The sequence below is a fragment of the Sebastes fasciatus genome, chromosome 23 (assembly GCF_043250625.1).
Source record: "Sebastes fasciatus isolate fSebFas1 chromosome 23, fSebFas1.pri, whole genome shotgun sequence".
Classification (NCBI taxonomy): domain Eukaryota; kingdom Metazoa; phylum Chordata; class Actinopteri; order Perciformes; family Sebastidae; genus Sebastes; species Sebastes fasciatus.
In genome coordinates this window covers 16,319,244-16,345,276 of record NC_133817.1, presented here as the reverse complement: position 1 = coordinate 16,345,276, position 26,033 = coordinate 16,319,244, and the positions used below count along the sequence as shown (strand labels likewise).

The 26,033-nt window shown below is 36.2% G+C and overlaps 2 protein-coding genes and 1 long non-coding RNA gene across 4 annotated transcripts; 1 reads left to right on the top strand and 2 right to left on the bottom strand.

Moving 5' to 3' along the window:
- Positions 1 to 1,133: 1,133 nt before the first annotated feature.
- LOC141761547 (uncharacterized) lies at positions 1,134 to 6,667 on the top strand. The gene is made up of 5 exons (XR_012592596.1): positions 1,134 to 1,272; positions 3,628 to 3,691; positions 4,067 to 4,149; positions 5,863 to 5,941; positions 6,591 to 6,667. It is a non-coding gene; the product is annotated as an uncharacterized LOC141761547 (long non-coding RNA).
- napepld (N-acyl phosphatidylethanolamine phospholipase D) lies at positions 5,248 to 17,943 on the bottom strand. 2 transcript variants are annotated; one of them, XM_074624932.1, is made up of 10 exons: positions 17,681 to 17,943; positions 12,480 to 12,555; positions 11,010 to 11,123; positions 10,681 to 10,821; positions 9,509 to 9,733; positions 9,260 to 9,363; positions 8,145 to 8,310; positions 7,813 to 7,961; positions 7,378 to 7,492; positions 5,248 to 6,753 (listed from the first exon to the last, which is right to left on the bottom strand). In XM_074624932.1, the coding sequence occupies exons 1-10, from the start codon at positions 17,818 to 17,820 to the stop codon at positions 6,622 to 6,624; spliced, it is 1,362 nt and encodes a 453-aa protein (XP_074481033.1). In that variant the 5' UTR covers positions 17,821 to 17,943; the 3' UTR covers positions 5,248 to 6,621. The 2 variants fall into 2 exon arrangements, with proteins under 2 accessions (XP_074481033.1, XP_074481034.1); XM_074624933.1 differs by lacking the exon at positions 17,681 to 17,943 and adding an exon at positions 15,862 to 16,162.
- Positions 17,944 to 18,959: 1,016 nt separating this feature from the next.
- yeats4 (YEATS domain containing 4) lies at positions 18,960 to 24,059 on the bottom strand. Its single transcript, XM_074624934.1, has 7 exons — positions 23,831 to 24,059; positions 21,317 to 21,436; positions 21,108 to 21,174; positions 20,846 to 20,940; positions 20,660 to 20,749; positions 20,026 to 20,113; positions 18,960 to 19,589 (listed from the first exon to the last, which is right to left on the bottom strand). The coding sequence occupies exons 1-7, from the start codon at positions 23,879 to 23,881 to the stop codon at positions 19,420 to 19,422; spliced, it is 681 nt and encodes a 226-aa protein (XP_074481035.1). The 5' UTR covers positions 23,882 to 24,059; the 3' UTR covers positions 18,960 to 19,419.
- Between the last annotated feature and the right edge of the window lie 1,974 nt (positions 24,060 to 26,033).

The following is a 26,033-nucleotide window of genomic DNA, read 5'->3' as shown; positions in this document are numbered from 1 at the left end:
TAGGTAGTTGTTTTTAGGAAATGAAACCCTTTAAATGATGACGAATTCAGTCTTCGCAGCTTCCCGAGAGGATACCAGCCTTGGACATCATCCTGCCACTTCCTAGTCAAATCTAAAATGCCCCTGAAAGTCGCCTCTGTGTCAACTCAGAGGATGTGTGAGTCAGTCTTGTCATTTCAGTCAAGTATATTAGGGGACTTTTTCCATATTTTTAATCAAAATCTAACTGAACTGGTTGTGCTGACTAATGCCTCTGTGAGGGAACAGGGGACAGTTTTAATTATATTTTCAGATGTTAATCTGAAACCTCTCCCACTGCTGATTCTCAGACTTAAGGGATATGAGGTTTTAACCAGATAATAACATCATATCTCAGCACCTCTCACATTATATTGGTGTCCACTTAAAATAGCAGAGAGCCATGTGTAAAGACTCTGTCGTGCAACTACAGTAGTCTGTCTAAACAGGGACAAACGAGCTTAGATTTGAGTTGTCCTTGTTTACACATCTGGGAGAAAAATCACAAACACTTTCTGTGTCTGAATGAATACAGCCTCTATAGAAATCTGACAAATCATGGAGCCAATTTAATGTTTCTAAACAATGAGATCCTCGTAGTTTAGCAAATACTCAAACTTGCCGTTTCATTCTAAAAAATATCCTCTCATCACTGATTTATAATGACATCATCAGCAGTATAACTGTTTTTGATATTTTTGTTTGAGTACAGAGATATTACAATTTATAAAACATTTTGGATGAAAACCTTTTATAACAGTAGGCTTTTTTTTATTTTGTTTGAAAAATCCCCAAATGTAAACCAATAATATCAGGCACATTTTTCGATATTATTTATGATAAAACATTGCAGACACTGCCATCTTGTGTCATTCCTTTTCACAGTGCAAGGTGTGTATTACATTTTCTTTGCATTCAAGTAAATGCAGCAATAATACAGTGTGTAGCAGAAAGATGGGGAAAGGAAAGGAAAATAGCAGACTGGCCCTTTCATGACTGTTAGGCAGCATGGAGAGGAGCGCAATCAGAGACACCTGGGAGCAGGCTGAAGGTGGAGCACTAACACAACAGCATGGAGGAGAACGGAAAGGAGATATTTAGAAGACCTTAACCAGTCTATATCTGTCCACTCAAAGAAAAGTACAGTAGTAAATTATATATATATAGTATAAAAAAAAGTTGTGAGGCAGTTGTTTCAGGAAGCGGCTGGATTTTCTGGACGTCCCTGCTGAGCCACCGTGTTCACCTGAGCAGGTAGGAATTAATCTTTCTTTTCATTATCTTCCTTTTTAACCTAACTTCTCATTTTCTCTACCTGTGTTGGTGTGCACTGATTATCACATTCACAACCTGAAGTGGGTTGTATTAGTTTTTCCTTCCATTGAATTTATTGACTGTTTGTTTACAATTGATGAATGCCCAATTTTTCACACGCACACATCCGGGCATTTGGGGTCAGCGCCATTGTTGTTGATGCAAACACTGGGCGCAGGTGTAGAGCATGACGTCACGGTGTGTAAAAGAATAACCACTATCAGATTATTCAGAATTTATTTTTGATTGTTTTCTACTAAAGGATCTCACATGTTATTTTTATATTATTATTAGATTGAAATATACCATACCAAAATCTGACCTTTTTAATTGAAAAAGATTTATTAAAAATGATTAAGATAGAAACTGACAGAAATAAGTCAGACAAAATGAACTCATAGTATAGTGTTGCACATCATTTTGTGTTCTTCTGTGATAATAACAACTCTAGAGCTAAATCTATTCCCAATCTGCAGTCCCTTCATATCTGAGATGACAATATCTTGACCTTTTTCTCACTGTATTATCAGAAATATGCCCAGGAAAAAGAAGTACTTGAATCTTTATGAAAAGACAAATCTGTAATTTATTATTTAACTACAAATGTGAATACATTAGATACCACTTTTGCTGTTGTAACGTGATGTACATTACTGATATATTTACTGCATTTTATATTTGCAGTTTTATTATTTTATTTAGAGTACATGTCACATAATATGCAATAAGAGTGTACTGTATGTAGGCTACACTAATTGGGTGGATAATAAGACAACATTCCTTGTGTTATATCGATAAACCAGTCGGTGCCTGAATTCATACCTAAGCAAAAAACACATTATACTGTAGGTTCAGCACTATTTGTCACTATGAAAAGAACTGTATTGAAAAACTTTACAAGGAATCAAATTATTTTGTCCTTAAAATTTGTTTTCATTTATGTAATCCGTTGTTTTGTAAAACGCTCTTTGACATTTCCTCAAGTTACGGGCAGATAGAGCCTTTAATAAAAAGTGCACTCATTAAGTATGTTTGGCAGTGTTAATACAACACACCAACCAGAAGAAATGCCAGTATGCAATACTGTTTAATCATTCAGGCCAATAAAAATGATGAATTAAAAGACCAGAATAATAGTTTAATGTAAAATCCTCACTTAATTGTAGCTAATTGAGTCAGTTTATTTTTTATACCACTTGGGGGCACCAAAGTAGTAAACTGTAATCTACACAGTGGCTTCAATATCCTTGCTTTAAAGTAAATTAATATTCACCACAGTTATTCTAAAGAGGATTTTTTTTTTTAGGTTAAGGAACCATTTAATACGTCAATAATGAAAATTGCTATAATTTCCTTAGGGGACAAAAATGTAAGACAAGAAAATGCCATGAAATTATATATTATTATTTTTCCACTTTCATTGAGTTAAATCTTTTAACCTACTTCAGTCCTGATCATAACTACCAAATATTAGTTATTTTTCTGAATTTGAACCCTTTAAATGTTTGTTTACATAATGCCACTGTTGTATTATTATGAAAAAAAACTACAAATTTAATTATTTTCTGTATACTAAATGTTTTTTTTCACAGTCTGGGATACGTCAATGAGTAGCAACAACATTGATTTTAATGCATTTTTATTTTTTGAGCAGTGTCAGATTTAAAACTCACACTTGTTACCTTAGGGGACAAAAATGCCCCCTTCCTAAAGCTGCTATAAAATACTATATATTAATATAATTTTCCACTTTTCATGGAGTTAAATATTTTAACCAATATCAGTCCTGATCATAAATAATAAATATTCATTCATTTTCAGAATGTCATCCCTTTAAATGCCAGTTTTAATGCCACTGTCAACACACAATTTGATTGATTTTTTTCACAGTCTGGGATATGTCAGTGATTAGCCACATCAATTTTGATGCATTGCATCAAACACTGCAGTGCTACATATTACAGCAGCAATACCCCTTGTTGAAACCGGGAAAATAGTCAGTATTTGCCCCATATGACAAACATGAGAAAATGGTTCACAATGGTGGAAAATGGGCTCTAGATTGAAAGATTGAAATTATTTTTTGTACCGTGTAATAAAACATTTGGTTTCAATGGGGAATTTCTTTGTCCTCAAGGGTCTGGGTGTTATTGTAGACTTATTACAAGAGCTAAAGTTGCATAAAGCATACATTTACATTCAGAAACCAATACCTTTTTGTATTGTGGCGTTAGCTGGCACCAATCATCACTCTAAATGATCTTCTAATAGTTTGTTTTCTCTGTTATACTACAGGTCACAGGAACTGTGTCCACATGAAGCTGCATCACACTGTCTCCAGTCCAGCTTCATACTAAAGGTTTGTGGTTCAACCCCACATTGTTCCCTACACACACATTTTTGTGTGTTCATCAGAATTTTTTTTTTTAAAGTGGAGTCACAGCTCTTGTAGGTAGTATTGCCCACCATGACAATGGCACGGTGCAAAACTGCAATATGTAAACAGTATTGTGGAACATTTTATTTTCCAAGCATATGCATTTCAAATTTTAATGACTGAATATCCATCCAAATATGATAAACAAAATGTTCTGCACTTTGTTACAGACACACGGCCCATGAAGCACTACAGAGAGGATCAGTCAAAGACGTCTCCTTCCCGTGAAGCTACAAGGCGAGACTCCCCATGATGCAAAGTGAAGAAGGATTCTGGCTTCAGTCCTTTCGGTTCCAGGGCCTCATTGAGACGAACCGGTGGCTCCAAGGAGTACTGGATGAAGGAGGGACAGGAAGGGAGGAAACGGGAACAGAGAAAAAGTGAGTGTTAGCAATTGTTTTTAAATGTTTATGACTGACATTTGTCAGCTTGTCTCTAACTTTCCAAGCGTGATAGAGAGCCGGATGTTGCATTAAAACTGTGTTTGCTGCAGAAAATAGGCATGCAGCTTAACAAACAATAACATCTTCAACATACTGTACTATGACTTTTTAATATTTTTTAAACATACTATACTATGACTTTTTTTATTTAATTTTTTTCGACATACTATACTATGACTTTTTTGTTTCGTTTTTTGCGGATTATAGTATGACATTTTTACTTTTTCATCATACTATACTAAGACTTTTTTCGACATACTATACCATGGCTTTTTTATTTTTCCGACATACTATACTATGATTTTTTTATTAAAAATTTTTCGACACCAATTTTCAACAATACTATGACTTTAAAAAAAAACATTTCAACATACTACAGTGGGACATTTTTTCGACATACTATACTATGACTTTATTAATTAAATTTTTTTCGACATACTATGACTTTCTTATTATGAAATTTTTTTTTTCATCATACTATACTATGACTTTCTTATTTTTTCAACATACTATACTGACCTTTTCTGACATACTATACTATGACTTTTTTTTTTGATAGACAATATTATGACTTTTTAATTTTTTTAACATACTATACTATGACTTTTTTTCACGTTATACCATGTCTTTTTTATTTTTATCGACATACTATGACTTTTTTATGATTTTTGTCAACATCCTACACAATGACTTTTTCAACATACTATACTGATTTTTTTCTACATATGCTTTGATTATTTTTGACATACTTTCCGGTGACCTTTTTGATATTCCATACTATGATTCTTTTTTTGACATACTATGTCGAAAAAAATAAAAACTCATAGTATAGTATGTCGTACACATGGCTATATGTACATGTCATATACAAGTGCCTTTTTTAAAATGTGAATTTAAGATGATCATCCAAAATGATAAAGCATAAAGGTTATTGTAATTTTCCATCAGACATAAATAACAAACAACTGTAAAGTATTCTGTTCTGTTTGGTAATCCTACTCTAAATTGCTGCTGACAACAAGAAAACAAACACAGTGAAATGCAAGTTATATTTAATGTTAGATTCATTGACAAGGATCAAGTGTAAGCCACAGTTTGGCCTTGTAGTTATAACTAGGCTACTAAATTAAGCCAACATTGTGCTGTCAGCTGTTTGTACATTCAGGCTTTAAAGATTCAGCATTATAGATAAAACATGAAATCACTTGAACAGCAGAGTACTAAAATGATTCTACTATTACTCTGAAGCAACTACATCGGTTGACTTCAGCTCTAAGAAGTGAAAATGTGAATGATCACACTGATGAGCAAAGAGAGAAAATGTCTTTGTGCTGTGGTTTCAGAGCATCAAAAACCAAATGTCTGAGGCAGGAACAATGCACAATATTTGCAGTGCATGAAGCTGAGCCCAGCTCAACTTCTGCCTGCATCTGACAGATCTTCAGCAGCACTTTGTATTGGCATACAGTGGTTGGGGATTTATATCGGAAGACAACAATAGATTTTCTCTTACATTTCTGCATCTCGTAGAGTTTTGGGTTGGCCAGAGTACATTCAGAAAAACAATACCTTTTGTATTGTGGCATTAGCTAGCACCAATCACTACTCTACATAATGTTCTAATAGTTTTTTTTTCCTGTTATACTACAGCTACCAGGAAATTCAAAGTCCAGCTGTGTATCAACGTAAAGCTGCATCACACCGTCTCCAGTCCAGCTTCATACTGAAGGTATGTTGTTCCCTACATACAAACGTATCATCACCAGTTACTCCATGTGAGTTTAATTCTCATTGAATTTATTCTTGACTAGAGGAGTAGTAACTTAAAAACAACTACTGTAAAATTTGCAAGTTTTGAAGTTACTCCTCCGGTCTGGGACATTGTTTCTGCCAGAAGGCTTTTCTCCTCACAGCTGAAAGCTTTCTGAAGCAGAGTGCAGACCACAGAAACTCTTGACATTGATTCACACCAAAATTCAAGTTATCACTTCATGGAAACAACATTTAGCAGCAGAAAAATCTCTAAATATGACCCATGTAAAACTGGTACTTTTAATCCTAATACAAACCTTAGATCTAAATCTTATTTGTGACTTGAACTGCATATTAAATGATTCTCGTGAGGAAAGAATTATACACATTTTGTGTAAACCCAATTAGGCCGATTTTTTTTATAGTGGAGTCACAGCTCTTGTAGGTAGTGTTGCCCACCATTAAAATGAAACGGCACAAACACTCAGTATGTAAACAGTATTGTGGAACATTTTAATTTCCTATTTTCAGTTGGGAGTAGCTGCTTTCCTCTATATGCATTTCAAACTTTAATGACTGAAGTCCATCAAAATATGATGGCTCTAATGTTCTGCACTTTGTTACAGACACACGGCCCACGAAGCACCACAGAGAGGATCAGTCAAAGACGTCTCCTTCCCGTGAAGCTATAAGGCGGGACTCCCCATGATGCAAGGTAAAGAAGGATCCTGGCTTCAGTCCTTTCTGTTCCAGGGCCTCTCTGAGACGAACCGGCGGCTCCAGGTAGTACTAGATGAAGGAGGGACAGGAAAGTCATAAAATAAGTCATAGTATGTCGAAAAAAAATAAAAAACTCATAGTATATTATATTGATATTAAGTCATAGTATAGTATGTCGACACAATAAAAAGGTTGGAGTATTGTATGTCAAAGTTTTTAAAAAAAAGATAAAGTATAGTATGTTACCCTCTACCTACCTCTACCTCTACCTCTCTACCTCCCTCTCTCTCTACTCTCTCTCTCTACCCTCTACCTCCCTCTCTCTCTCTACCCTCTACCTCTACCCTCTACCTCCCTCTCTCTACTCTACCTCTCTACCTCCCTCTCTCTACCCTACCTCTCTACCTCCCTCTCTCTACCCTCTCTCTACTCTACCTCTCTACCTCCCTCTCTCTACCCTCTACTCTACCCCTCTATCTACCTCTACCTCTCTCCCTCTACCCTCTACCCTCTCTCTACTCTCTCCCTCTACCCTCTACCTCTCTCTACTCTCTCCTCTATCTCTACTCTCTCTACCCCTCCAGCTACCTCTCTCTACCCTCTACCTCTCTACAATATAGTATCTAAAAAAAGTCAGGTTAGTCATACATACAGCATCAATTGGTCAATAACTAAGTAACTGTATACACCTACCTCATAGGCGAGAGCAAAGGTTCCCCAGTGAATGGCCACGGACTGTTTAGCCTGAAGGTCTTGGTGAATCTGAACAGCCTCTTCTGGATCTACATGCTGCCCTTGCATCATATCCCTGAAAAACAACAGAATATATGTTTTTCTCTTTAAAAGGGCTGCGTGGTCTTTTAAAACTTCCTAGCTACAGTATATAGAATTTGAATTGTACATTATAACAATAAGCAAATAAATGTAATCTGTAGTGTGTTATCAATGTTGTGTCACATGTGCAATCCAATACAACATCTCTGCCATTTGTAAAGTTCAGTTTTAGTTGACATTATCAGAAATGTGTAACTTCAATATTACTGGAGTCATACTGAACAGCACCGCGACCTTGGCAGTATAGGTGTACCTAATAAAGTGGATACTGTGTGTATACATTATGAACAGAACCTGGGCAGGTAGGCTCCGATGGGGATTGCTGCAAGGTCAAATGGTCCGAAGCGCCGCCCGATCTCCTGAAAGGAAGCGCAGTAGCCGGTATCACCAGCGAAGAAGAATCTATGGTCCGGACCCAAGATGGACCAGCTGCCCCATAAAGACTGAGGGAAAGAGATAAAGAGTTATGTATGTGCTAAATACGCTTTCAACTCAAAATAAAAAATGCCTCAGCTATTGGATTTATATTCAAGTGTATATGTTATGTCTCATTTGCCTGTACTTTTATAGTGATTTAATTCATACATAATAAACGTTATATCGACTCAATAATTATAATGAATTACCTTGTTATCGTCCAGCGCGGTGCGTTTGCTCCAGTGCTGAGAGGGTGTGCAGACAAATGTGACATCATCGTGACCCGGGACACAGTTCTCTTCCCACCAATCCAGCTCCATCACATTCTCACAGCCCGTCTTCACCAGCCAGTCCATTAATCCCAGGGGCACGAACCTGGGAAACACACACATACATTTAATTAATGGGACTTCTTTTTTTTTTTTTTACATTTATATGACATACTTTACTGTGACGGTTTTAAAACCTTTTTGACATACTATACTATGAATTTGAATGATACTTTTATGACATGACTATTTTACTTTATGATTTAATTTTTCATGCTACACTATGAATGATTTTAAAAACCTTTTATGACATACAACTTTAAAAAAAAAAATTATCACAACTTTTTTATGACAAACTATGCTAGGAGTTTCTTTTGTCTTTTTATGACATACTATGACTTTCCTTATATTTTAATGAATTACTATACTATGACTTCTGAAAACGTTTTAAAAATGTATACCATGACTTTTTTTCTAAACTTTTATGACTTAATATTTTTATGACCTACTATACTGACATTTTTATAATATTTTTAGAACATACTATACGAAGACTTTTTATAATATCTTTTTTTTTTGGACATTTGGACTATACTGTTATGATATACTATACCGTGACTCTTTCTCTGTTTGACATACTATACTATGATGTTTTTTATTTATATATTTTTATGGTATGCTATACCATGACTCTACCATGACCCACTTTTTTTAATGGACATACTGACTTTTTAAATTAAAAAGTGAAAAAGTCATAGTATAGTGACTATATACTATGACCTTTTTATGACATACTACACAATGACTTGAAAAAACGTTTTAAAAATTTCTTATGGCATACTATACTATGACTTGTTTTTAATTTTTATGACATACTATAACATTTGTTTTTGTTTGTTTTATTTTTTTATGACGTAGTATATTATGACTTTTGTTCTTACTTTTTTTATGGCATAATATAATGTAATTATTCCAAAAGTCTGGCATACTCTAATAATGCACTTTGGTTTAGAGTGTAAGCTAAACAGTATTACTATAGATTGTACAACACGTACCAGCGTAGCTCCCCTCCAAAGCGTGAATTAAGGCTGGCAACAGATCCAGCATCCAGATGGTCATAATGAGAATGACTGATGACAACAGCATCGATCCTGGGCAGCTGTTGGCAGGAGGGTAAATGATGAAACCGAGGTAATGAAAGAAATGAAACAACACCTGGGTCATATATTTTGAAATAGTTATTTGCTTTTTTTCTAAGGTGAATTATTTTAATAAGGGAAAATGAAAAACAAAAAGTACTAAACCTGTTCCACAGTGCAGGGGGGCCCTCGGTACCTTTTGGGACCCATGAACTGGAACGGTGAGGCCCTCTGGCTAAAAATTGGGTCTGTCAGAATATTCAGCCCATCCATTTCAACCAGAACTGTGGCGTGACCCAACCAGGTGACTCTCAGACCTGGACCGGAGTCAGAGAGGTCTGGGCTCTGGACGAAGTACGGTTCCATGACAGGGAGCTCGCTGTCCAGAGCCTTAACAAGAAGGAGAAAGGGGAAAAGAGAATGATGAGTCTTATGAGTCTAAGGACTTCATCTGATCATACTTTTCAAAAATGAACCCTAATCCCCCAATAACAGACCAACTGTTCTACTTTCTACAAATGTTACAGTGCTAAACACAGGAATTAACATGTTGCTGCTGCTGCTTGCAGGATTTATTCTCAATTAAAAAGCCTTTCGAACAACTTCATTTTGTGTGCCTTGAAGTTTCATCTCTGTTATTTATGCACGTAGTTTACACGGCTAAATCTTAAAACACACAGTATATTTACAAAATGTTGCAAGCTACCTTCTCATCATCACATTTTTTAATTTATCTATCTCTTTGGTTGTTGATTTGTACACCCATTCACATATAACAACAAAACTGTGCAATTAAGGGGTTAAACATTTTTCTGTTGCTGTGTGAAAGCAGTGTTTGAAGCCCGTTAAGCTCTTCCTGAGCTCAGCAAGGTTTCCACCAGGAGCTATGAATACTGTGTTGGTTTTCAGAGTCGACAAAGGGCAACAATCCTACTAACAGAGGTGGGAAACACTGAATATGAACTCTAATGCTGATCACTATAAGGATAATACAAGTATAGCCATGAATTGGCTTGACCCAATTTGATACATTGCTTTTATACAGAATCATTGAGTACGATTTTATTTAGCTCTGAACTCATTCCCAAGTGCAACATCAGCTTTGTGATCAGACAAACAACTTTTTAAAGGTATTTAAGGGGGTGAATTTAGGGTGGAGTTATCCTCCATATCATCCACTATATACTGTATTAAATTGGGACAATTACATTTAAAACATCATCTATTACTGTCTGATCCAACACACTGTTGGGACTTGGATTACTTGTGACATTATGGAACAAAGACAAAATAAATGTAGTTAATGGCTTTATAATTGTAATCCAATGATTACCCACCTCTTTACTAGTTGGTATATTGCTGTGATTTTTATCCAACAACAGAAATCTGAGCAGGGTGGTGTAGGATGGGAACCGCCATGTGGGCCAGGGGTTGGTCCAGCGGCCGTGTTTGTCCCGACAGGACTTTGTCACTTCCTCCTACAATCAAAGTAAACAAGATATTTTAGCCATTTATTTTTAGGCAGGTAGAAAACTGGAGAGATGGCATGCTGAGGTCGGGAGTTTATGGAAATGAGTTGAGGTGAAGGCGGAAGAAGTGATGTGTGCGTTTCAGGTAGAGGAGTAGGCTTTAGGGGACGGGGGGATGATGGGAAGTGAGGTTTTACCTCTAGCCGGTAGTCCAAGCGGAAGCTCTTGCGGGAGGAGCGAGAGGAGCTGCTCTTCCTCGGGGTCTGAGGATCCACCTCTCCACCCTCAGCACCTCTCAGCACTTCACCATCCTGGAGGACAAACACGAACACACAGTGATGGAGTCAAATTGCATTCTCCAATGCATTGGAAACAGGACAGGGAATTAGCACCATCAACCAACCATCATTGAGACATCCTCTTGTGCCCTCAAATTGAAAGAAACTTTCTCATTTCACAGCTAAACAGTGCACTACAAGATGTTTCTGAAAACATTTGAGGCGAGAAATAGGCATTACAGTAACAGAATGTTGATCATCGCTGCCTAGTTTGACCGTTTGATTGGAGTTCGCAAGCGATTGACAGCTGCTCAGAGACGGCAGTCTCTAGCTCGGCTCTGATTGGTTGATTTATTCAGGTCTGTGAAATCTTGCAGATGCCGTTAGGAGCACCAGAGGACACAGAGGCACCACTGTCAGGATATAGTGACTGTTTTATAAAAATAACTTTAATAACTTAAGCTCCAATTCTACCCACTGCAGCTTTAACAGACTTTGATGTGTGAAATCAGCGTAGTTCCCCTTCAACAGGTAAAATCAGCGGAGTTCCCCCTCAACAGGTAAAGCATGAATCAAGAAACTCAACAACAGTGACTGTAAATAGACCTTTTTTCACAGCAGACAAAATTGTAGTTAATCGCAAACAGTAAATGGCATGTCAATTTGTCTGCTAGTGACATTTTGACATGTCATAGTATTGAAAGTACGAGTGTAATCAATGGTAAATGGTAAATGGACTTGGACTTATATAGCGCTTTTCTAGTCTTCCGACCACTCAAAGCGCTTTACACTACATGTCAGTATTCACCCATTCACACACACATTCATACACTGATGGCACTAAGGTGCCAACTTTGCCCATCAGGATTTAATCTAAATACTCATTCACACACCGATGGCTATGCCTCCGGGAGCAATTTGGGGTTAAGTGTCTTGCTCAAGGACACATTCGACATGTGACCCGGAGCAGCCGGGGATCGAACCACCGACCTTCCGATTGGTGGACAACCTGCTCTACCCTCTGAGCCACAGCCGCCCTAATAACACTGATAGCAACTGCATTCCATTGAGATAAGCAAATTCCTGCTATTTTGCATGCTGGTTCACTGGAATGGCTTCCTGGGACACTTGGATGGAGTGGAGCCATTGTTAATGTTATTCGTTCCATCTGTGCTTTTCCTGCTATGACAAGTCAAATGTCTGCCATGAAAAAGGTCCATTTTCATAGCAAATTAACAACCATATTTGGACAGCTAACAACAGCAGAAAAAACATACCCCCAGACAAAACGGGCGTCTCCAAAATGAGTTTAGAAACATGCATTTTGTTTCACAGTAAAATGTTATAATTTACCACATCTTGTTGCGAGTTGATGAGTAGGCTGCTTACCTCCACCAGGCCTTGTCTCTCCTCCAGAGCTGCTCTGCCTGAAGATGATGGCCTCTCCATTGGCTCACCACCACACCTAGCACACAAACACAAACACACTTTGAACAACACAGTCAGTAGAACCACCGTTTTCGACTGCTGGCTCTCAAACTGCTCTTCTGAAGCACCACAGGTGCACCACGGCATTACATATTCATACAGCAACGATAACAGAGCACATTAAACAGCTCACAGTTAAACCGTAGTAGTTTGCATATGAGACAAAGACGATAATCAGACACACAGCGAGATTAACTTCCCTGTATTCAAATGACACTACTATCAGGGGTGATACCACAGTGCACCCAATGCAATGCCTCAACCTCGTTTCAAAGCAAACCTATAAAGACTTATTAATAGTGTCTCCGTTTTCACTTTAATCTTATCGCTTAACATCTTGTTGGCAGGAAAGCTTGTGATACAAGTTGCCTAGTGAGGGTGACGGATACAAAAACACAAATAGCATGGTTCTTACTCTTGTGTAATACTACTGATTGGGAAGTAACTGGTGCATGCATGATACAAAAATAATGAAGGCAATCCATATTAAAAAAAAAGGCCACATTAACTATTAATACGAAGTGATAATGCCAGACTTTATCTACTATTAAATCACATTGTTGCTTCATTACAGGTCCAGTGCAAGAGCCAAAACTGCTCTGACCAATATTCCTTCTTGGACAAGATCCACCTCAAACATGGTGGTGCAATATTAAACTTTGAGTCAAGCCCTAAGCTGAGCTACAGGTCTGCTTTCAGCTTCACCTTTTTGTAGGAAAAGCTGCAAGATATGAGAGTGAATTTGACATTTTAGTTTAAGAGTAGGAGAAGAAAACTCCTACATTTACTAGGCACAAAAATGTATGTTGGCACCTGCACACTCCAAAGTCAGCAAACCTAATCACAGCCCTTCCTTATCCTGCTATTATCCACAGCAATCACTGTGCAGCACACACCCTTACTAACTACTATGCACTCGTAAATGATTCCTTCATGCACTTATAGAGAATGCACTTATGAGAAAATGCATTTGAGGGTGGCCTTCGTTGCTATCCCATATTGATTTAGATGTGGTCCCTTCGTGGCATGATATCGATGAGAGGCTAACATATAGAGACATTTATGACTATGTCAGGTATACACACCAATGCAGTAATGCAACAGAAGCCCCGCAATGCACTTGTGCTCTTAGGTGAACTCTATACATTAAAGCTATGGCATGCTGATGATGCACTCAGCCTCATGAATGGACTTTAACTGCACAGACACACAGACTCTGTGGGACAACAATGGAGCTCTGTGGAGGACAACCAAACAAAGATCTACGTAGCCAGCCAGCCTGGTGTGGTCATAAAAACACAAATATAGCCTGAAGTGAGAGTTTCTCTCCTTCTTTGTTGTCAAGTTAAATTAAATATTTCTATTAAGTCATCAGACAGGGTTGTCTCCAAGTTATTTGAGGAAAATCACAGTATGTACACTGTTTGTTAGGGATGCACTGATACCGGATCGGGTATCGGGCCGATACTGACTCAAATAGCTGGATCAGGTATCTGTGACAATGGGGCAAATCTATCCAGTTCAAATCTATGTTTACATACTATAAACATTATACTGTATACTGGAATTGTATTTCCTGTTTAATTTTTGACCAATATGTTGCTGCATTAAAAAGGTTTACACTTATTCCTGTTAATTTTTAAGATTTTTTTTACCAAGTTGCTGGTGTACGATTTATTACTTTAATAATAAATAATTCACAAAATGTATATCTATGTATTTATTTGTTAAATTTTGTTTTACAAAGTTAGGAAAACAATATTAATGTCAAGCTTGATGTTGCCTTACACATAAAAGAATGATCCCAGTCACTTCCTCAGTGAGGCATACAGCTTATTGATTCAAAACTGGTATCAGATTGGTAGGCTACTCGGTCGATACCCAAAGCCCAGGTTTTGCTATCGGAACTGAAAAAGTTGGATCGGTGCATCCCTACCATTTGTGAAGGACACTATAAATAGCTGAGAAATCACATTTACCTAGCCCAGATTTTTCATGGAAGCAGGTAAGTGTCCCCACAAATGAGCAAACAAATGCATGATATTGTTGTTATTATCATGACAGCATCACACACACAAGTCAAAACATAAATCAGTGTTGGAATTTAACTTTTTTTGTCCACCTGCCACTGTGGCTGGTGGATTCCAAAATCTACCAGTCAAGTCAATTCAATTCAATTTGCTTTATTGGCATGACTGTCAGGTGAACAATATTACCAAAGCGTCAATTCAATAATAAATTTTAAAAAAACTAAAAAAACAAAATAAAAACAAAAACATATATATACATATATACAATTCATTAAGCAAATTACAATATATATATATTTAAAAAGACTTTAAGGACTTTAAACATGCACTATCTGCAACCATCTTGGACCACTGGCGCATTTTACACTATACATCCTATATACCACTTACTTTACACTATACATCCTATATACCACTTACTTTACACTATACATCCTATATACCACTTTATAGACTGCACATATGTACATATCAAATTTATTTATTGACGGACTGTACACACTATGTTCACCCATTCACTCTATCTTTTATATCTCTATTATTGTTTTTATAATTTTTTGTATACCTTTACCTCTCCTGTGTTTCACTCTGTTTGCTGATTTTGCTGCTTTGACACCTGAATTTCCCTTCGGGGATTAATAAAGGTTCATCTTATCTTATCTTATCTTATAAAACAAACAAATAAATAAAAAACAATTAATAACAATATATTGCAATATCAAAGGATAAATGTAAAAAAAAATTTAAAAAATTAAAAAAATAAAAACCATGAATATTACTATAACCTTTCTTTTAGTCACTAGCTTACCAGTCACTCAATATTGTTTTTTGGGCTTTGCAAATCTAGAAGCCACTTGCATATTTCACCAGCATTTGGTGGCTGGTGGGCTGATGCTAAAATTTCCAACTTGCATAAATGAGTCTATAATCCTTAAAATGACTGACTCCCAAACCATTTTGATAAACAGCCTTAATACCTTTAAGACATCTGTCAACTATTTCCCCTTTAAAATGTGTGATCAGACATTGACACAGACAGGAAACACAGCAACAACAACACTGGCTACATTATTAACTTCTTCTGCCAAATACAAGAAGGGAAATGTAGCAATATGCTACAGACAACTAGCAGAGCATAATGTGTCCCATGGAGGAAACACTGATTGCTTAAAACAGATTACCACAGGGCCACCATACACTCAACCTTATGCGCTGCAAAACATGCGAGTTGTTGCTATTTCCAGCCAACTTACCTGAGGAACTTGAACGCAACAGAGCACCACCAGTTGTGTTGTCTTAGCTGTTTGTTGCATTAACGTTCACCATAATTACTATGTTAATGCGAGCATTTATCAGCCGCTGCACGGTTCACTGAGCATTTTACCAATACACTTTACATTACTATCACGTTTCTGTTAGTCAATAGCGAGTGCAAACTTAATAAAACGACAGCTAATGGTGCTGGAGAGACGTGTTTCAGAGGTAAGTCGTGTTGGTTTAAGTGCAGCAGCAGGACGGTGAGAGCAGCTTTAGTCTGCAACCAGCTCTGTGACTGTGACGTAGGTGCTAAACCCTCTGATCACGTGACCCGCCTAAAAACTCTCTCTGTGGCTGCAGGCTGCTTTTATAAATAACTAACACTAAAATAGAAACAAATAATATTTATTATACTAAAATAATAAAAGTCTTACTCACAAAATATTTCTAAAATTTGTATCTTATTATTGCACTAGTGCAGATAAGTTTACGATTATTACTTTTTTTCTGGTTTTATTTTCAATTTTTTTTATTTAAATTTTCATGTGAAGCAGTCCAGTTATTTATTTCTCTTTTTAAAACTGCATTTTTAAATCGAATTTTAAATTTATTTATGAATTCATTGATGTATTTTTTTAATATGATGTACTTATTGACTGTTTTATGGTGTTTGGAGGGGATGGGGGGGGGGACTAATATTTACTATACTAAAATAATAAAAAGTTTTACTCACAAAATATTTCTAAAATTTGTATCTTATTATTGCACTAGTACAGATTATTACTTTTTTCTGGTTTTATTTTCTATATTAATGTTTTTATTTTCATGTGAAGCACTCAGTTATGGAGGACTTGTATTCTTAATTTGTGAAGCCAATTATTTATTTCTCTTTTTAAAACTGCATTTTTAAATAGAACTTTTTTAATTTATTTATGAATTCATTAATGTATTTTTATATGATGACTGTTTGATGGTGTTTTTGTGAATCCCTTTTTAAGCTGAACTATTTACTGATGGATTAATATTTAATTTGTAAATTCTTTTTATAATTCTTCTTTTCATTGCCCCATTACAATGTCAAATAATGAATTACTTTGTAATTTTGTCCATTTATCCATAGATTAATAAATACATTTGTAAGCAACTTTATGAATGCAATGTACTTATTAATGTATTTATTGTTAAGCACTTTGAGCTGCATTTTTTTGAATGAAAGGTGCTATACAAATAAAGATTATTATTATTATTATTATGTGTGTTATATCATGCTTAATTTGTTAAATAAAATTACCAATAATAATAATGTCAAGAAAAGTAGCCGTGTAGCTGATTTATTTTCTTATAAAGTAATTTAGGCAAAGATATTTTTGTTTAATTAATCAAGTTTATTTATTAATATTATTTTGACACATCTAGTCTAACGGCTACTTGCATAATAAATAAAATGTGTAGCCCTATGCTGTGTATTAGATATTTAAATTTTAGAATTAGATTAAAATGTGATCTCTTTAAATAAAATACACTAGATTTGAATACTTTTTGACCACCAATCACCATTGTTGTTTCATCTACCTGGAAATGGATGGTGAATTAATAATCCATACCCACTCATTCACTGCAAAAGTCACTTTATGATTGCATGTGTGATCAGCACTGCCTATGTTAAAGATTACACATTTCATAACTTAGTTATATCCTTTTAGAGATAACTGATAAATGTGAAGATACTATACTATAAATGCTATGCTCCCATGGGGACTTTTGAAGATGTTTTTGTACTACACTTGGGTACAAAAGGTGAGAGTGTAGTCTTACCTTGAAGTGCTGCTAATGAGGGACACCTGGACCAAGTTGAACCAGAGGACACGAGCTGAGTTCAGTCGCTCGGTGTGTTTACTAAACTTATATCTACACGCCAGCAACAGATGCACAGGCCTGAACAACACTGTCTCCATTCTAGCTCTTTGTATTTGACCATATTTCTTTGGGAGTTTTAATAAAGTACAGCTAGAGGATACAAAGTTGCATATGTGTAACAACTCGAGAGAAGTAGTAAGTTCAGCATCCGGAAAAACAAAAGTTTCAACTTCCTGCTAGATGCTTTCAGGGACACTAGGAAATCTGAAAATTCACCTCTGGGCTTTAAAATGTTTAGATCCAAACACATTTAGATTTTGCTTTTTTTAATCATAAAGAAATTTAAAAATTGTCTTCTCAAATCTGGAAAAGTTTCAAACTTGTTTGTATATATATATATTCTGGAGCTGCTCTATAGAATATGTTTGCTTTATGGCTAAAAGCTTCAAACTTTCCTGTTTGCTGCTGCCTTTTATTAAACCAGATAATGATTTTATATACTGCACTAGAGCTTTTACTCGTGTGTTATATTCTATTTTAGCTTCAATCCTAGCTTTTAATTTTAGCTTGTTTTTATTTTGTAATCTTTAATGTTTTTATGTTTTTATAACTGTTTTAATTACGTCTTTTCGTGAATGTTTATGTAAAGCACTTTGAATTGCCCTGTTGCTGAAATGTGCTCTACAAATAAAGCTGCCTTGCCTTGCCTATGGTGATCCTAATAGTTTTTGCACGGAGAAAACTTTTCATTAAATATCACCAACTCTTGCAGAGTACTAACTGGCTATACCAGTCTTTGAACAACAATTCTTACTCCTAATGTATGAAAGGAGTTACTTGAATCAAGGCAGAAAACATTTCAACCTTTTCATTTCAGTGGGTACAAACTTCATGGTTACATCAACTAAAAAACAAATCATGCAGTCACTGCAACAGCTGACAGGTTATTATGAGCCCCTGAACCTTTTAAGCAAATTCATATCCAGCTAGTTATCCATGTGGACTAGACAGGATCAGGATTGACAAGCAGGTCAAACTCTGCTCCACTTGGCATCAAAGATCAGGGTTTAACCTGTTCTGCTCTATTCAACATGTCAGAGCATATGCCATTGTTGTGCACAATGCTTGGTGTAAATTGTCCGCCCGGCAGTATGCTACTACTGATTGCAGCGCAACACCTGTAGTCCATCATGTTTTACCCAAAGGGTTGCAATAGAAGAATCGTTTACAGGCAATACTGTAAACACGTTTACTTTATATAGAAAACTGACAGATCAGTAAAAGAAAACACAACAAATGAGCTATTTACATTCAAAACTGTGGATATCTCATCAGGTAGGTGTGAATACTGACCTCTGCTCAGGTTCACTTCACGGGGATGCAAGGAAAACCCCCGCTTCGACGCAGGATCAATTACATCAAGATGACTGGACTAGATTAATGTAGCAAAAACATAGCAGAAAATGACATTTATTTTAACATTCTACCTCTCAGCCGGCTGATCCAGCAGTGTTTGGGTAGAAAAGACAACAATGGGAGGTCAATAAAGAAGCACAACATACAAATGTTCAGATTTTTCAGAGCTGCAATAAGATATATCATGGTTAATGTCTTCTCTGAGCCGTGTGATATTGAGTGTCACAACGATGCCTTGTTTTTTTAAATCACCTATGTGTGTGACTGTGTTTGTCCATTTCTCAGTGCTCCTTGTTGTCTCCGTCCTCCTCCAGTTTCCTGATCTCTGCCTTCAGGTTGTTGATGTTTTCTCTGCTGGCTTTTAGTTTGTCTTTCAGCTCTGATATCTCCTGGCTGGTTCTCTTCTTTGCTATTTCCATTTTCTCCTTGGTCCTCAGCTCCAGCTCATTGACTGCAGACGCAGGAAGACACATAAGCATGATGATGACAGTGACTCAAACTATCTCTATTCCAATACCCATACTACCACACTACTTAGTCTACAACATCCGGTCGCATTTTGCAGTATGCAAGCCAGGATGCTTTTCTGGCTTTTTCTATGCAATGCTATGATGCAGTAGTATGTCCCCAAATTATGCATACTGCATGCAACAGCACGTACTTTGAAAGGGCAGCTGCAGTATGTACTCAAAGTAAAAAGAAAAGTATGCGATTTGGAACGTAGCCAAGTTGAATGCTGCTCTTCTGTATAGAGGCACCAACTAGATTTTCCCTTATGCAGGGCACTGAGGTTAAAGTCAAAACTGGGGTATACTAGTCTGTATATAAACATGTGTGTCTTGTGTTTCTACATGTGTGTGTGTGTGTGTGTGTGTGTGTGTACATACATTCTGTCTCATGCTTGTATGCTCCCAGGGTGAGTTGTCTCGATGTAGTCAGTAGCTGCTGCATCATGGCTGTAGGATCCTGGAAGATCTGAAAAATTACAAAGAAAACAGAGTCAGGTGCATCTCGCCCAGTCTCACACAAAGTGGAAGTGATATGTGATTTATGTAATTTATCATTTATGGTGGCAAGTTTACATATTATTAGTAGATAATAATAATAATAATTAATAGGACTAGCATTGTCAGCGTAAAAGAACATAGAAATTAATGCAGTATAGTAACTGTGGTCATTTTTTAAAGTGTAATATCAATGAATGGCTTGTTGAGAACCAACAATGTCGGCACTGATGACAGTAGGCTACTCACACTGTACTTGTATTTTGTCCGCTCATGTTGTTTAACTGTATTGTATATGCTTTTTACCAGTGTAGTATGTTCTTAACTATTGTAAAAATGTGCTTATTTTTATTATTGTAGGATGCCTAACAACATCCGGCAAAATGACTGCAGATGAGAACTAGCCTCTTGGCTAACTCTGGTACGTTTACATTTGCTTGAATGTTGATTAATGTACATTGTCCCTTTTTTCAAATTAAATAAAATTTAAATAGCTACAGCATGAAACAAGGCGTACCATTTCATCATAAAATTCAGAGACAACGGTCTTCTTAGGCATGGCGCTGGAGTCTGACTGGAACAGCTTCAACAGATGGTACAGAGTCACCTGAAACACACACACACAGGCACAAATCAATAAAAGCATACTTTTTTTTATATCAAGATGCAAAGCAGCTCAGTAAAATATCAGTTAGGCTCTCACAGGTCTCTCATTGGGGTCAATGAAAAAGATCTTGATGATGATCTCGAACTCCCCCCAGCCCGTCTCTGTTATCTCATATGGAGGCTTAGTCACAACTGGAAGGAAGAAGAGAAACACATTGAGCCGCTATACACCTGCTCATATGATGTAATATCAATTCACATTTTAACACAATTAAGTACAATCCACAGGAAACAATACATCTTCTGACAATAAAACAGATATTCCTCATCCCATACTTGTTATATAAAGGTTGACTCACCTCTCAGTGGGTTACCATAGCTCTCATGTAGCTTGAACTGGATCTTCTTCACATAAGCAGACATATCCTGAAAGAACAATGTTATGTATTTATATAGAAACCAATGAACTTAACAGTGCGAGTCGTTCGCTATTGTCTTTTCAACTAATTACAGTGTGTCAATATAAATGCCAGTGTTCTATATACTTGATGTGATCTGGATGTCTCACCTCATTTCTGTAAGGCTTCACATAGACAGACCACTGATGTGTGTGTCCATCCTCTTCTCTCTTTTTCCCAAAGTAACGGGCAACGTTGCCAAACACAATGGGCTTCACAATGGTTATTCCCTGGGGATCACAGAGGAGAAATATTGTATTAAATGAGTGTATTAAATGAATAAAGTGTAAAATAGCCAATATGTCTTGTTTGTTCCTTGTCACTGATAGAGAGTTCAATCATCCAATCCACCAAACAACTCAAAACAAGAGTCAATTCCAACAGGAGAATACACTGTTTACCATTGGCAGAGCATTTTGGCAAATTTTTCTTGGGCGCTACCAACATAATCAGCTGTGCTGCTCATCCCACAAATGCATGATCCTTACACGTTGGACATCATTGTGAAGGTAAATAAACAGGCTTTCCAACCATGTAAAATACAATGCCAATTAGCATTATAACAACAGAGAAATAATCCACCAAACACAAGTTTCCAAACTTTTTTTTCCCAGTTTATGAGTGTGAAGTAGATTTATATATAGATAATGCACATTTACACGTAGCTCTTGACAGACAAGAATTGACATCCATATTTGAAATATAGTATATTTAAAGACTTGGGACAGTGAAATTAGACATTTTTGTTAAGCGATTGTCTACAGTGTACAATAAATTTCAAATTCAGGGATGGACATGAGAGAAAATGTTGATAGAATCTGAAAGGACCGACTCATTTAATTGTGCAAAGCTGAATTGAGCCTGAAGTTATATGGTGTGCACCTTATGGGATCAGTATCGCACACTGCACAATATTGTCTGTTTTGTGAGATTTGCAAAAAATATGAACTTTCTTGATAAATTGGACAAATAACTTTTCCAATCACCAGCGGTTTTATAAAAGACTGGCCTCCTCCCTTTCAAAAAATATTATGAATTTCTGTGATACTATGACTTTTTCATGACACCGTCTTTAGACTTTTTATAACCTTTATGACTTTTTTTATGACACACTGTACTTACTTTTTTTAGGGCATACTGTACTAAGTCTTTTTTAGTGCATACTGTACTTAGACTTTTTTAGTGTATACTGTACTTAGACTTTTTTAGGGCACACTGTACTTAGACTTCTTTATGTCATACTGTACTTAGACTTCTTTATGACATACTGTACTAAGACTTTTTTAGTGTATACTGTACTTAGACCTTTTTAGGGCATAGGCTACTGTGCCTAAGACTTTTTTTAGTGCATACTGTACTTAGACTTTTTTAGGGCATACTGTACTTACTTTTTTAGGGCACACTGTACTTAGACTTTTTTATGTCATACTGTGCTTAGGCTTCTTTATGTCATACTGTACTTAGACTTCTTTAGGGCATACTGTACTTAGACTTCTTTATGACATACTGTACTTAGACTTCTTTATGACATACTGTACTTAGACTTCTTTATGACATACTGTACTTAGACTTCTTTAGGGCATACTGTACTTAGACTTCTTTAGGGCATACTGTACTTAGACTTCTTTATGACATACTGTACTTAGACTTTTTTAGGACATACTGTACTTAGACTTCTTTATGACATACTGTACTTAGACTTCTTAAGGGCATACTGTACTTAGACTTCTTTATGACATACTGTACTTAGACTTCTTTAGGGCATACTGTACTTAGACTTCTTAAGGGCATACTGTACTTAGACTTCTTTATGACATACTGTACTTAGACTTCTTTAGGGCATACTGTACTTAGACTTCTTAAGGGCATACTGTACTTAGACTTTTTTAGGACATACTGTACTTAGACTTCTTTATGACATACTGTACTTAAACTTCTTTATGACATACTGTACTTAGACTTCTTTAGGGCATACTGTACTTAGACTTCTTTATGACATACTGTACTTAGACTTCTTTATGACATACTGTACTTAGACTTCTTTATGACATACTGTACTTAGACTTCTTTATGACATACTGTACTTAGACTTCTTTATGACATACTGTACTTAGACTTCTTTATGACATACTGTACTTAGACTTCTTTATGACATACTGTACTTAGACTTCTTTATGACATACTGTACTTAGACTTCTTTATGACATACTGTACTTAGACTTCTTTATGACATACTGTACTTAGACTTCTTTAGGGCATACTGTACTTAGACTTCTTTATGACATACTGTACTTACTTCTTTGACATACTGTACTTAGACTTTTTTTAGTGCATTCTGAACTTTGAACTTAGACTTTTTTTTAGTGCATACTGTACTAAGACTTCACAGAGGAGAAACATATATATATATGTATATATATATAAAATCATATGAATGTGTTCCTGTTAAAATACTCCCCAACAAAACAATAAAAGACAACAGAACAAAGAAGCTAGGTGGGTAAAATTATATTAATGTTGACTTGAAACTGTCTTTGCTCATTTACTACTAAGGTATTTAAAAGCAACACACTGAGTAGATAATAACACCAGACTGCTCTGGTGTGACGTTCCCGGTACGTTACCTTAACTCGCCCCCCGGAATCTGGACCAAATTCAGTCATCTTCTTGAACATAGTCCGGTAGAGAGAGAGAAGTTGATCTAGTTCAGTCTATAGACCTTCCTTTTGCTCTACAGCGTGTATCTACATGTAATAAAGCTGCCATTCAATCATTTAAAGTGTGTTTTTACACAGCCAGCGTTTCTCATTTCAAACAACACAGCCAAACAAACAAGCACCGGAAGTGATGGGTGTAGCGTGGTAAGTTGCACGGTAGGAGTGCGACGTCGAGAACATTTAAGGTTCCGGTTGATGGAGGCAAAATCGTCGGACAAGTACAATGCTGCATGTATTAATATTATTATTATGAATAAATACGATTAATTTGCAGGACACATTCAAATGCGATTTTATCTTTCCTTTATCAAAGTGACCAAATTACTGTACTTTCACTAATTTCATGAATTCCTAACTAGTTTTTCTTAATCTATCTTAAAGGTCCCATATTGTAAAAAAGTGACATTTTCATGACTTTTATATTATAAAGTAGGTTTAAGTTCTATATAAATACTGTGAAAGTATCGAAACGTTTAATCCACAGAGAAATACACGCAGTCCGTATTCAGAAACTGAGCTTTTGAAACAAGCCGTCAGGATTTTTGTCCATTTGTGATGTCACAAATCTACAATATTTAGACCATTTCAAAGTTTTAAACGTAAACATTCTTAATGTGTCCCAGGTTATTTCCTGTTGCAGTGTATGTGAACGACATCAGCTGACTGGAAGTAAACATGGACCCAGGCTGTTGCCTAGCAATGCAATTCTGTTGAAATTCCATTGAAATGCACTAAAACGGAGCGTTTCAGACAGAGGGTAAATACAGGTATATTCAAGCAGACAGCATGAGGAAAATAAAGTGTTTTTTTTAAACATTAAAGTATGTAAACATGTTCTAGTAGAAACCCAAAATACATGCATGAACCTGAAAATGAGCACAATGTGTCCCCTTTAAATCGCTTATGCAATGTAGTTAGGTATAATTTCATTGAAAGTGGTGGGATAAAAGATGGGTGTTTACAACTGTTTGCAAACATGAGTTCAGTGTTTTCTTTTAAGGTGATCATTTGAAAAAACATTTTCCTTGTTCAACTTCCCTCATAGGTGAATGAATTAGATGGTGGCCCTAATTGATCAGTAATAAAGCAGCACTATTATAGCCTAAGGGTCCAAGGGGTTTACAGCCATTTAAAGACATTGTAGATAATGGCCCTCAATTAGGTCAACATTTCAGTCATTTTCACTCACTTGCACCCTTAATGTAGTAAATATTTACACTCAATTTTGTATAGTATTTGATAGTAAGTAAATTGTACCTACAAATAGTAAATATCAGCAGCTCTACCACAGCTTTTTGATAAATTTGTTTATGCACGTTTATCAAATCCCAAAATAACATTGGGAGAATGCATTTTGAAAGATTGTTTCCTAAGTAATGCTGGAGAATTTGTGGACCAAAATCTCATTTACACTGGCTTAAAGTAATTGATATAGTTTGTCCTTAACCTGATGCCCATTCTGAAGAAAAAATAGGTACATTATATTCAAACTATGTACAAAGGACAGCCAGAAAACCAAACTGAATTTAGAAATGTTTTATTTTTTGGGACAAATGACCACTTGATCACTTTTGGCTACCATGTGCCTTTCCCCAGAGAGGGAATGTGTTATTAGAACAACATTGCTGGCAGTAGTACAAGATTACAGTCCCCACTGGAAAGAATCTAGATGTGACCCCATTAATTTAAAAACCCAGGTTACATTAATAATAGATACTAGAAACTCAAACTTTTCATACAGCCCTGAGAAGTCCTGCTTTTCACAGGGCAGGTCTGCATAACTATGCTGATACAGTTGCAGGTAGAAAAAATCTCAACTGTAAATGACTTGTTATATATAATGTTATGAGTCTTCACCTTGTTACACCTTTGGCGAGATTCAGTTTGGGGTCACACATAAACATTTTTACATTATCTGTTACAATGAAAAAGTGTCTGAAGATCATATAAAGACTAATAAAAATATATCCTAACATTACACCATGCAAGTCAAATACTGAAAACATGCACCAAAAAAAAAGATACTTTCCAGCTGCTTGTCTTGATGTCACAGTCAGCCAGACTTCCTCTGGACTGGACTGTTTCATCTTGTGTAGTGATGTGGACCTGA

Coding starts and splice junctions, on each gene's coding strand:
- napepld (XM_074624932.1), bottom strand. CDS start 17,820: ATGGAGACAGTGTTGTTCAGGCCTGTGCATCTGTTGCTGGCGTGTAGA. Junction 10,822..11,009: donor GCTTGGACTACCGGCTAGAG/GTAAAACCTCAC, acceptor CTTTGATTGTAG/GAGGAAGTGACAAAGTCCTG. Junction 7,493..7,812: donor ATCGGAGCCTACCTGCCCAG/GTTCTGTTCATA, acceptor GTTGTTTTTCAG/GGATATGATGCAAGGGCAGC.
- yeats4 (XM_074624934.1), bottom strand. CDS start 23,881: ATGTTCAAGAAGATGACTGAATTTGGTCCAGATTCCGGGGGGCGAGTT. Junction 21,437..23,830: donor ATTCCGGGGGGCGAGTTAAG/GTAACGTACCGG, acceptor TGTGATCCCCAG/GGAATAACCATTGTGAAGCC. Junction 19,590..20,025: donor ATACAAGCATGAGACAGAAT/GTATGTACACAC, acceptor CTGCGTCTGCAG/TCAATGAGCTGGAGCTGAGG.